This window comes from Melospiza georgiana, chromosome 24 (genome assembly GCF_028018845.1).
Source record: "Melospiza georgiana isolate bMelGeo1 chromosome 24, bMelGeo1.pri, whole genome shotgun sequence".
Taxonomy (NCBI): Eukaryota; Metazoa; Chordata; class Aves; order Passeriformes; family Passerellidae; genus Melospiza; species Melospiza georgiana.
In genome coordinates, this window is record NC_080453.1 from 7,131,494 (window position 1) to 7,143,972 (window position 12,479).

At 48.4% G+C, this 12,479-nt stretch overlaps 1 protein-coding gene across 2 annotated transcripts in view; it reads left to right on the forward strand.

Annotated features, from left to right (window-relative positions):
• The first annotated feature begins 764 nt into the window (after nucleotides 1-764).
• Nucleotides 765-12,479, forward strand: part of CSMD2 (CUB and Sushi multiple domains 2) — a 256,066-nt gene continuing 244,351 nt past the window's right edge. The window contains exons 1-2 of one of the 2 annotated variants that reach the window (XM_058040468.1): nucleotides 765-913; nucleotides 1,051-1,318. In XM_058040468.1, the coding sequence (XP_057896451.1) occupies nucleotides 1,162-1,318 (157 nt within the window). In that variant the 5' untranslated portion in view covers nucleotides 765-913; nucleotides 1,051-1,161. Of the gene's footprint in view, nucleotides 1,319-12,479 lie in introns of both variants that reach the window. The other variant, XM_058040469.1, reaches the window with a different exon arrangement.

Here is a 12,479-nt window from a genome sequence, read left to right on the forward strand (position 1 = left end):
TATTTATTTCCTTAAGCTCTGGTGTCATGTTCGAGTTGTTTTCCTTGTCCCTGGATCTGAGCATCATTAGCAAGATAATGAAGTTCCCGAATGTGGCGTTAAGTGGCTGCATTCCCATTCCTCCCTCCCTTTTCCCCATCTTGCCTGCAGCTCCAGGGACCGGCGTACCGGGAGATGTTAAAACAAAAACAAGGGGAGGTGCTGCTGGTGATGGGGGAGAAAAGGGGCTCTGCCAGCCCTGCCAAGCCCCCCTGTTGGCTCTGGGGAGGGGGCACAGCCTTTCCCACCTCCAGGATGCCCCTGGACCAGTCCCACCAGTATCAGGGACAAGGCACAGACAGGGAAAAGGGAGAGGAGGGGAGGGGGGGTTTCTGTCGTGATCCGTGTTTGCAACAAAATTCGCCTCATCACAAGAATTGTGTCAATAGCATCAGGTTGTTTATGGGGGGAAGGAGGGGGGTGAGTAACAGGGATGTGTGTGAGAGAGAGAGAAATGGGGGTGGGGGGGCTCGTTCTTTATCTAGAAACTATGAAAAATAAACGCGCTGTGGGGCTGGATGCCGGGTTTGGGGTGGGTAACACAGCATCCCCCTCCTCCCTTATCCACAACACCCCCCTGGCCCGGCATCCAGAGAAGGAACAAAGCTCCGGGAACGATTAATCAAGTGGCTTAATAAAAAAAAAAAAAAAAAAAAAAAAAAAAGTATAAATCCCTGCGGGCTGCGTGGTGCTGGTGGTGCTGCTGCTGCCGAGGAGCTGGCTCTGAGACAGCCACCGGGAGGGACGCGCCAGCCCTCCCCTGCTCTCCTCTCCTCTCTTCTCCTCTCCTCGCCTTCCCTCTCCTCTCCTCTCTCCCCGAGCTGCTGCCACACTTGGTTCATTCCAGCTGCAGAAGCTCAGAGCCTTCCATGCGGTGGGATTTTTTTTTTCCTCCTCCCGGGCTGAAAAAAAAAAAAATTAAGGGGGAAAAAATATATAAATCAAAATCACAAGCCTGACCCGCTTCCCCTTCACCTCCCCCTTCCTCCTTCCTTTCTCCTCTTCATCCAGCCGAGCCGAGGACCATCCCAATCGCCGAGGGGAAGGAAAAAAGGGGGAAAAACCCAAGAGCGGCGAGCAGCGGACCCCCAGCACGCCCCATTGGTGCCGCTGCCCTTTGACATGCAACCTTGCTTGGCATGGGACCGGCCGGGATGCAGCTGCAGCTTCGGGAGGCACTGCTGGCAGCTGGGCATGGTGGCACTGCTGGCGGCCGAGGGCAGCGCCTGGAGCCGGGCACTGCTGCTCTCGCTGGGGCTGCTGGCAGGATCGGCCATGGGTGAGTGCCGCGGGCAACTTCGGCCGGGGAGCTCCGGGTGCAGAGCCGGCTGCGCGGGGATGGAGCCCGGCAGGGAGCGGGGTGCGGGGGGTGGCACTGGGGGGTGGCACTGGGGGGGTGGCAATAGGCTGTGTGCCGCTGGGGTGGTGGCATTGGGGTGTGTGCCACCGGAGCGGTGGCAGTGAGGTGATAGCAGTAGGCTGTGTGGCACTGGGGTGATGGCACTAGGTGGTGGCACTCACTGGGATGTGTGGCACTGAGTTGGTGGCACTGAGCTCTGTGGCACTGGGGTGGTGGCAGTAGGCTGTGTGCTGCTGGGGTGACAGCACTGTGGTGATGGCACTGGGGTGGTGGAAATAGGCTGTGTGGCACTGGGGTGGTGGCAGTGAGGTGGTGGCTCTGGGGTGTGTGGCACTGAGGTGATGGCACTGAGGTGGTAGCAATAGCCTCTGTGGCACTGAGGTGGTAGCAATAGGCTGTGTGGCACTGGGGTGGTAGCAATAGCCTCTGTGGCACTGGGGTGGTAGCAATAGGCTGTGTGGCACTGGGATGGTGGCAATAGGCTGTGTGCCACTGGGGTGGTGGCACTGAGCTATGTGGCACTGGGGTGGTGGTAGCAATAGGCTCTGTGGCACTGGGGTGGTGGCACTGGGGTGATAGCAATAGGCTGTGTGATGCTGAGGTGGTGGCACTGAGCTGTGTACCACTGGGGTGGTGGCACCGGGGTGATGGCAGTAGGTTGTGTGCCACCGGGGTGATGGTACTGGGATGGTAGCAATAGGCTGTTTGGCACTGGGATGATAGCACTGTGGTGGTGGAACTGAGGTGCTGGCACTGTGCTGTGTGGCACTGGGGTGGTGGTAGCAATAGGCTGTGTGACACTGTGCTGTGTGGCACTGGAGTGGTGACACTGTGCTGTGTGGCACTGGGGTGGTGGCACTGAGGTGCTGGCACACTGTGCCCTGGCACCTCGGGTGTTTGATCCAGACTCTGGAGCTGCATCCTTCAGGAGCAGCAGTTTTCCCCCAGTGCTGCCGTGTGAGGAAGGCTCTGGTTCTCCATGATCTCATTCCCCTGCTCTGCTGGGTCAGGTTTGGGATGAGCTGCTTCAGGAGCTGCTGATGTGCAGCATGACTGTGAAAAATGCCAGCACTGCTCTCCCCTCTGCCTTTTCCTGGCATCTCAATTCAGGATTTCACTGCCCGGCTGCTTGCCCACAGCTGATAGAACAGATTTCTGGATGCCTTGCATGAAGATGGAAGCACTTTCCTCCTTTTCCTCTTGCCTTCCCAGTTGAATATCTCTTATATATGAGCTGGCTGGCCTCAGCAGCCTGGTTTTTATGAAATATGCATGGTTGGGCTTGAAAGCAGAAGAAGACTTGAATTTGGGGGCAGTTTGCTTTGTGTCTCCTGCTTCATTTCCACAGCTGCCCTTGCAGCCAAAGCAGATCCAGGGAGTGAAGTTTATTTCTGGTGTAAACAGCAAATATTTAGGGACTGTCCTTCTGTGTGTGTAGGAGGGGGAAGAGTGGGAGAGCTTGGCAGTGGCTGCTCTCCACACTGTGCAGTGCCCCCATTTCCAAGTTTCCAAGTCCTGTTGTCTTGTCTGCTGTATCCTAGGCTGGAGGAATGTGTGTTTGGGTGTTGATGTGTATGAAAGCTCCTTGGCTTTGGGGTTTTTGTTCTTTTGGGGTTTTTTTTGGTTTTTTTTTTTTTTTTTTGGAGGAAAAACTTTATCTGGAATGCAAGGCTGATTTTATTATGTAAGGCAGGTTTCCTTTCAGGGGCTGGGGGATGAGGATTAACTGCTGCTCCTGAGCACTCTTGCAGTGGAGCTGAACACTTCTGCTGACTGGGAGCATCTGTTAGGAAAGGCTGTAAACCCACCCAAAACAACCTACAGGTCCTTAATAAAGGCTGAATATTTATTTTGGTGGCTATTTTTCATCTCTCCAGCATGAACATTCAGCCTGTGCACAGAGGAAAACCCTTCCAGCAGCTTCTGTTGAGCTTTCCTCATGCGAGCACACTGATGGAGAGATACCTAAATCTCAGATTTACTCTACCAGGGGCTTACAGCTTTTTCTCTTCTTCTGAGCTGTCTGTGGCTTACTCATACTGGATCTTCACTCTGTACCTCACTGAGCATTTAATCCTTTCTTCTCAGGCCCCTGCTCCCTCCTGTCTGCATTTTGAGCTCTCTGTTCTGGATCCTTCAGCCAGAGGTTGCTGCTCTGGGTTGTTTTGCTTTGTGAGCACAAGACCTGCGAAAGCTTTTTAGCCCTCAGATGGTTTTTTATCTGCATCAGAGCCGGAGGCATTGATCAATAAGTCCCCTCTTTAGATGGTGAAACCCCAGCAAGGATGTTTTAGTGAGAGCAGGGTGCCAGCGCGGGCGTCAGTGCCTGGTGCTGGGTGGGCAGCGAGGGAGGGGAGGCACCCGCCCTTTGCAGGTCACTGTGGGTTTGGGGTGCAGTTCCTGGCAATGATTTCAGCCTGTTCTGAATGCTGAACCCCTGTGGAACAAAGTTCCAAGAGCTCCAGGCTCTCCCGTTCCGGGGCTGAGCAGGGAGCAGTAGCCAGGAGCTCCCATAGTGTGGCAGCAGAGCTGTGTGCGTGGAGCCATCAGGCTGGAGTTCACAGAAAAAGGGGAGAAACCCTCCTTCCATCGCATCAGCTGGGCCCTGCCTGCCCAGAAATGTCCTTCTGAAACCCAGCACGGGGTTTGGGGTGCCCTCAGGTGCTGCCATGACCAAGGGCAGGGTGATGGAAATTCCCCTGGGGGAAGGATGGAGCTGGAGCGGAGGGAACGTGGTGCCTGATAAAGAGAACTTCACTGTGGCTGTGGAAATGTTTTGTGAGGTTCTCCCTTCCTGCTTGAAGTTTATTGTGGATATGGAAGTGCTTTGTGTTAGGAAAATCCATCCACAAACACCAGAGGTTTGTGTCCAAAGAGGAGACAGAGGAGTCCTGGAACTTTATTCCAGTAAAGGGAGAGGCCATGGGGCATTCCCCTGGATGTCTTGAGAGAAACCCTGCTCCCATCTCATCAGCTGGGCCCTGCCTGCCCAGAAATGTCCTTCTGAAACCCAGCACGGGGTTTGGGGTGCCCTCAGGTGCTGCCGTGTCCCAGGGCAGGGTGATGGAGCTGCCCTTGGGGGAAGGATGGAGCTGGAGCAGAGGGAAGGTGGTGCCGGGTGGTGGGAACTTCATTGTGGCTGTGGAAGTGCTTTGTGAGGTTCTCCCTTCCAGTTTGAAGTTTATTGTGGATGTGGAAATGTGTTTTGTGTTAGGAAAATCCACCCACAAACACCAGAGGTTTGTGTCCAAAAAGGAGACACAGGAGTCCTGGAACTTTATTCCAATCAAGGCAGAGGCCATGGAGGATTCCCCTGGGATCTCTCACATTTTTGGAGGATGCAGCCTCCTTTTTATCCCAATTTCCCAGCTGCAATTCCCTTCTCTCTTTCCCCATTTCTGAGGTACTTGAGGGGTTCAGACTCCCCAGAACACCTGATCCCAAAGATTCCCCTCTAATGTACAACCCTCCTTTTCATTTTTAATTCTTACGGAATTTAGGGCTTTTTCTTCCCCATTGTTTCTTTCATATTTCAATATCCAATTTCATTTCTCAGCAAACCTGCAGTTTATTTGTAAAATCAAATATCTTTTTCCATTCATGAATCAGTGGAATCCTTCCCATTGTTTCTTTTCTCTCCCAGTGCTGGTTTTATCTCCCAGTGCTGGTTTTATCTCCCAGCAGCCCCACAGCTTGTTTGGAAACACAAATCCCCCGTTCCTCTCATTTGTGAGGTTCCTCCTTCCAGCTTGAAGTTTATTGTGGCTGTGGAAGTGCTTTGTGAGGTTCTCCCTTGCAGTTTGAAGGCTGCAGTGATGATTTCACAGGGATAAGATGGGCTGAGGGCTCTGGATTTTCCTTTTGGCTGTGGGTTGGTGCTGAGCCCTGCCTGGGCTCTGGAGTGTGATGGTTCTGGAATTCTGTCTGATGATTCTGGAATTCTGTCTGATGGTTCTGGAATTCTGTCTGATGGTTCTGGAATTCTGTCTGTTGATTGTCAGTCAGGTGGGCACAGCAGTGCTGCTCACCCCTTTCTGGTATTTTCAGGGGAATCAGCTCAGCTCCAGCACTGCAAGGTGAATCAGGGGCATGTGGAGGGTGTGGATAAACACAGATAAAACACATTTTAATGGCCTGTTCTAAAAGGGTCTTGACACCATTATTTACACACTGTGCTTTATTAGTAGCACCTTGCTTGGTACTGGGTTAAGGGACGATGCAGCAGCTTGAAACAGCAGCTCATCAGTTTTAAACCCCTGTAATTATTATTTCTTCTCAATGGAAAACAGTTTTTTTCCAGACTTCTCTTCTAAAGCTGCTGGTGAATTTTGTTTATGATGGATTTGTGTCCCAGGTGTGGCTGAGTGTTGACCAGGGGATGTCAGTGCTGTGGGATGAGCAGAACTGAGCATTCCTCACTTCTCTGCACCCAGGGAATGGATCCTGCTCTCAGCCCCTTCCAGCAGCATTCCAGGGATTTCCAGCCATGGAATTATTGCTGCCCTTCTCAGCTTTCTGAGAGCCCAGCTGGGTGGGAAATGCCAAATTTCACAGCTGTGCTTCTGTTCCTGCTGCTGCCCTCCCAACCCCTGCCAGAATTTGGCCTGGATCTTGACCAGAGGAAATTGTTATGATAATGTTGAGGGTTAGTTGGGGGCAAGGTCAGGCAGCCTTAACTGGTTTCGAGCCCACAGCATTGCAAGCAAAGTCTTTTAAACTCCATTTTTATCAGGAGTATCCTGAGACACAGGGCTGGAGTAATTTTTCACAGGCTTTAGTGAAATTATAACAAAGCTCTGTTTAGCTGAGTGGATTTTAAATAATACTTCTTTACTCTCCTCCATGTTTCCAGGCATTGGGAGGTTCAGAAACACCATGAATAGGCCTAAATTTAAATTAGGCTTTTTTTTTTTTTTTTTCCCCAACAGAAAATAGAGCAAATTCAAATGGAAAGGGAGAGATAAGACTTTAAGGGCTACAAAAAAAAAAAAAAAAAAGGGAAATGATTAAGTAGTAAAGATTCTCTAGTGCTGGAATTGTTGAGTGCAGCATTGAGCTGTCTCTTTGACGTGCACAGAAATGTCAGGGGTGCTGGAATCCCATTGATTGGATCCAATATCCAGTGAGGAATGATGGGAAGGGAAAGGGAAGAATCAGGATTTAAGGGGAGTTTAAACCAGGGGAGGCTTTTTTTGCTCCACTGGTGTTGGTGTGTGAATTACCAGCAGTGTCATTTCCTGAGGTGTAAACACCCAAAAACCCAGATCAGTGAGGTTGGAAAGGCCCTCCCAGGTCACAAAATCCAAACTGAGCCCAATCCCCACCTTGTCCCCATCCCAGAGCCCTGAGTGTCACATCCAGACCTCCTTGGACACCTCAGGGATGAAATTCCAGCACCTCCCTGAGTTGTGATGTCTGACCACCCCTTCCATGCAGAAATTCCTCCTGGATGCACCTGGAGGTGGCACAGGGAACATTCCAAACTATCAACAAGCATTGTGTGTAATTCTGGAGTGAAAGATGGAAAATCACAGCCCAGAGGGGCTTTTTTTTCCAGAATTCTGCTTGCCAAGCAAGGATTGCCTTAGGAGGACACAAGAAAAAGCCACCAGTGCCTCCAGAGCCAGCCCCACCAGGGCACGACTGGAGCTGCAGCCAAATCCTCACCAGAAAAATTTCTCAATCCTTGCTGATGTTTCAGCTTTTTCCTCTGTTAATCCTGAGTGTCCTCAGAAGGGAACTCCTCTTTCCATGCAACCAGCAGGAAACCCACAGCACCCCATTTCCTGCTGGGGTAAAAAGGCTTTTCCACTCCTGTTTCACTCCTGGGCAGTGAAGTGAACAGGGCAGGAGGCATTTTCTATTTTTAATGCCTTTATTAAAGGTGATCAGCTCAAGACTGGGAAGCTCGATGGGTCTGCAGTCTCCATCTCTTGTAGGGTGAAGAAGAGGAGGAGGAAAATGCAGCTTTGTCCACTAAAGGGCAGAGCTGGGGGTCCCATCCTCACAAGAGTTAACCCTCAGGGCTGTCATCCAGGGTCTTGGCCTCAGCTGAAGTCTTGTTGCTCAGGGTGAGGGGCTGCAAAGGTTCTCAGCATCTCTGCAGGCTCAGCACTCTGTTCCTCACTGTAATCTCTTAATTCTCGTTGTTTTTGGGGTCTTTTCTGTAAATTTGATGAGGTTCTTTCCCATGGCATGCTGGTCTCGAGGCTGTTTTGCATCTTCTCTGATGTCCCCTCCACCTATGGTCTGGGGAGAAGGACAACTTAGCTTCAGGCAGGGCCATACCGATACAAAAGGAGCAATTTATGAGAATGGCTGCTGATTACAATGACAAACAGGTAGAACTTTACTTTAGCAGCCACTGGTTTAACTGGTTTTGCAGCTCTTTTTCTTTTCCCCCCAAAAATTGGCAGAATTTTGTTTATAACAGGCGTAGCCCCGCGTTTCTCAACCCTCAGGCCTGTCATCCAGGGTCTTGCCCTCAGCTGAAGTCTTCTTGCTCAGGATGAGGGGCCACAAAAGTTCTCAGCATCTCTGCAGGCTCAGCACTCCGTTCCTCGTGTCCAGACATCATTCTAATATCTTAATTCTGTATTGGCTCGTTGTTTTTGGGGTCTTTTCTGTAAATTTGATGAGGTTCGTTCACATGGCTTGCTGATCTCCAGGCTGTTTTGCATCTTCTCTGATGTCCTCCTCCTACCTTGTGGGGAGAAGGACAACTTAGCTTCAGGCAGGGCCATACTGATATAAAAGAAGCAATTTATGAGAATGGCTGCTGATTACAATATCAAACAGGTAGAACTTTACTTTAGCAGCCACTGGTTTAACTGGTTTTGCAGCTCTTTTTTTTTTCCCCAAAAAATTGGCAGAATTTTGTTTATAACAGGCGTAGCCCCGGGTTTCTCAACCCTCAGGCCTGTCATCCAGGGTCTTGCCCTCAGCTGAAGTCTTCTTGCTCAGGATGAGGGGCCACAAAAGTTCTCAGCATCTCTGCAGGCTCAGCACTCCGTTCCTCGTGTCCAGACATCATTCTAATATCTAAATTCTGTATTGGCTCGTTGTTTTTGGGGTCTCTTCTGTAAATTTGATGAGGTTCTTTCCCATGGCTTGCTGATCTCCAGGCTGTTTTGCGTCTTCTCTGATGCCCTCATCCTACCGTGTGGGGAGAAGGACAACTTAGCTTCAGGCAGGGTTATACCGATATAAAAGAAGCAATTTACGAGAATGGCCGCTGATTACAATGACAAACAGGCAGAACTTTACTTTAGCAGCCACTGGTTTAACTGGTTTTGCAACTCTTTTTTTTCCCCAAAAAAATTTGGCAGATTTTTATTTATAACAGGCCGAGCAGTGGGTGCTCCAGGAGGTGCTGGAAGTCAGGGAAGGAGGCAGGAGCAGGAGGGCCTGGCCAAGGTCACCCAGCAGGAGCAGCCTGGATGTCACTCCTGCGTCATCCCACGCTGAGCACCAGCACGGGGATGTGATGCTGCAGCTCCTGAGGTGGTTTTTGAGAAGCCTCCCTGCTGCAGATGAGCTTGGAGCTGTGTCTGTGCAAAGGCATTTTCACAGTGGTTACACTGGAACAGAACAATTCCTGCATCCATTTATCAAAATGTCTGTGATTCCCATTTCCAGACAGATAAACCAACGGTGAATCTCAAATAAAGGTGTCTTTGTCCAGAACGTTTTAACACAAAAGGAAGGGAAGATTTGTTCCCCTGACCTCTGGGATGGGAAGTCTGTTCTGCCCTGCTGAAATGGCTTTATTTGGGTTTCATCCACCTGCCTTGCTGCTTTGTTTCAGTGGAACATTTTACCTGGTGCTCAGCTGTCACTTCAGTGCAGAGCAGGGCACGGTCACAGGCTGGTAATCCCAGCCCCAGCTGCATGAGGAGGTGCAAGGAGGGCTGGAATAGCCAGGAAAGATGAGTTAATCACAGGCAGAGAATTAACCACAACTGGGGATTTGCTGCTTCAGTGCTCTGCTGTTATTTGCACACTCCCCTGACTTGCAGGAGTTGTCAGAGCCCAGCTCCTGCTGCCTCCCCTGGCTGGGGGCACTGGGGGATTTTCCCTTCCCCACCCCTATGTGAAAAATGCATTTTTATAATGGGCCTTTCACAAATATTCAAATGAATATTATATGTGTTGTGTTAGAAAGTGATGCTGTATTAATTTTTTTAAGTAGTGTATTAAATGTAGTTTTAGGTTATAATGTTAAAATAGGAACTATGTCTGGGGGGTATTTTTTTAAAGAAAAAATATCCCACAGACATGAGGTACTTGCACCAGATAGCAGCCACAGGACACCTAAATTCTTCAGAGAAAAATAATTTATTGCTCTCTTATGAGAAGAAATTAAATTTTTTCCATGTCAGGATTAAGAAGAAGAAGTTGACACTGACCAGACAGAATCCTCTGTTTGAATGCAATTTATGCATCATGTATGAGTTGTATGAACAGACTGTTGCTTTTAAGGGTTAATCCTCTGTTAATTTGGGTCCTTTTTTTGGGCTTATTTTGCCCAGAAAGAGGTACCTGGACTGTGCATAACTCTTTGTTTTCACTGTCTCATATTCTCCTAAATCCTAATTGTCCACATTTTTATTCCTCTAATTATATTCCTATTTTTATAACCATTTTATTACTATTGAACTTCAAAATTTTTCAAAAACAAGTGATTGGCGTTTTTCACACCTACAACGGGGATAAACAGAATTTGCAAAATGATTTACAGATTTATTCTGCAGAGAGAGATCTTGGGATGTTTGTGAGGAGCTTTCAGCAGGTACAAATTGCACGAGGTTGATTAACTGCTCAACTTTTATGTGCTCTTGGTTCTCTCCCTTGATTGCGTGGAGGGAATTCAACCATTTCATGTACAATTTGGGATTAATTGTGAATGACATTTTGAGGTGAAAGTTGTCTGTCTGCCACTGAACTTCAAGCAGCATTGTCAAAAAAAGTCAGGAATAAAACCAAGCGCAGTTTCCGTTGCGGGAATGATTTGCACAGCTCCTGTAATTTGCACAGAATTTTGTATTTTTTTATACCTTTAGATCCATGTTTTATGCAAAGACTGCAGCTTTTAAAAACAAAGTGTGCTCACCAGAGATGGGGAGGTGTGCACTGAGAATTTGCCAGATGCATCAGGGAATTGGATGCTGGGTATTGGCACAGAGGATGCTCTGGACCTTCTGAATTTAACCTGCCACACACTCTGCCTTTGAAGCAGTTCCTTAAATTATGTGAGCTCCAGCTTCTTGCCCATGGAGGGGGAAAAGCAGTGCTGTACTAATAGTATTATCTAATTAATTATGAAGATGAATGCCTGCAGGATGGCAGAGATCAAATGGAGAACTTGTTTCCTTGTTACGGTTCCTGTTATTTATCAGCAGTTTATCAATATTTTGTTTAGTTAATTTAGTGAAAGCAGAGTTTGAAATAAGATTTTTTTTTCCTGGTGGCATTTATGTCATTACTTTTGGAGTTGCATGGCCTGAGGTGGAGTTGAAAACAGGAGGAATGGGATTTTAGGGACAGGAGGATGGGATTTTAGGGATAGGAGGAATGGGATTTTAGGGATAGGAGGAATGGGATTTTAGGGACAGGAGGAATGGGATTTTAGGCGTGGGAGAAATGGGATTTTAGGGACAGGAGGAGTGGGATTTTAGGGATAGGAGGAATGGGATTTTAGGGACAGGAGGAATGGGATTTTAGGGACAGGAGGAGTGGGATTTTAGGTGCAGGAAGAGTGGGATTTTAGGCACAGGAACAATGGGATTTTAGGTGCAGGAGGAGTGGGATTTTAGGCACAGGAGGAGTGGGATTTTAGGGACAGGAGGAGTGGGATTTTAGGCACAGGAGCAATGGGATTTTAGGCACAGGAGCAATGAGATTTTAGTCACAGGAACAATGGGATTTTAGTCACAGGAACAATGGGATTTTAGGCGCAGGAACAATGGGATTTTAGGCACAGGAGCAATGGGATTTTAGGAACAGGAGCAACAGGATTTTAGGAAGTTTGCTGAGGAGCTTTGTGCTGGGGTGTGGTGGCTCACATTGGGTCACATCCTGTCCCCAATCCTTTACTTTCCATGTGTTTAAATCCATAAATTCCATCAGAATTCTCCCCTCCTCTCACTGCTATGGGCAGAGGAAGCTCTGCACCTTGCAGGGGCTGTAGAGAGCTGCTAAACTCAGGGGTACAGAAAATTGCAGCTCATTTCTCCTCTGACAAAAGGCACAATTCAATGTTCCCTTTCCCCTTTATCCACCAAATAATAACACCCAGAAAAATCCATTTCCTCCTGGGAAGGGGAGGAAAACATCCCATCCTGCAGGAGGATAATGGAGCTGGTGCTTTTCCAGAGGTGATGCCATTTTTAAAGATGCTCCTTGCATCCCACAGCATATTGTTTATATCCCTCTATTGTTGTTTTGTCTCCATTAGGGAAAGGTTAGGCACAATCCTGGACACCGGGCAGCTGTCAGCAGCATTCCCAAGGGGCTCTCATTAAAGTTAAGCACCACTTGGGCTGTTAATATTAAAATAAGGTTCACCTGCTGGAATTATGAAGGGTTTGAAGGATGGGGAGTTTGTCCCTCGTTGTGTGGGGACTTTTGTCCCTGAGATGCTTTAGGATTTTGGTTTTTCTATTTTTCATATATTTGTAATCCTGCAGTTCTTTAGTTTATAACCCTAAACTCCATACACAGTGTGAGCTGACGCTTTCCCATTTTGGGCAGACACAATGTCATGGTTTGCCATGAGAGATATTTAGGGAAGCGATGCAAACCTCAAAACCTCAAAATTAAACCTCAAAACCACTAAACCAAACAATTCCTCTCCAGGCCTGGCAATCAAGGACACCTCAGGCCCCAAGAGATGGAAACAAAAGTGAGTTAGGGGAGCAAACTTGGGGTCAATGACTTCATTAGCTGAAGCTGTAATTGGAATTAATTAACCTCCCAATATATCCCTCTTTTGGATGGGATGAGATTTAAGGTCTCTTCTGGGTGGGATGGGATGAGGTTTAAAGTCTCTTTTGGATGGGATAGGATGGGATTTACAGTC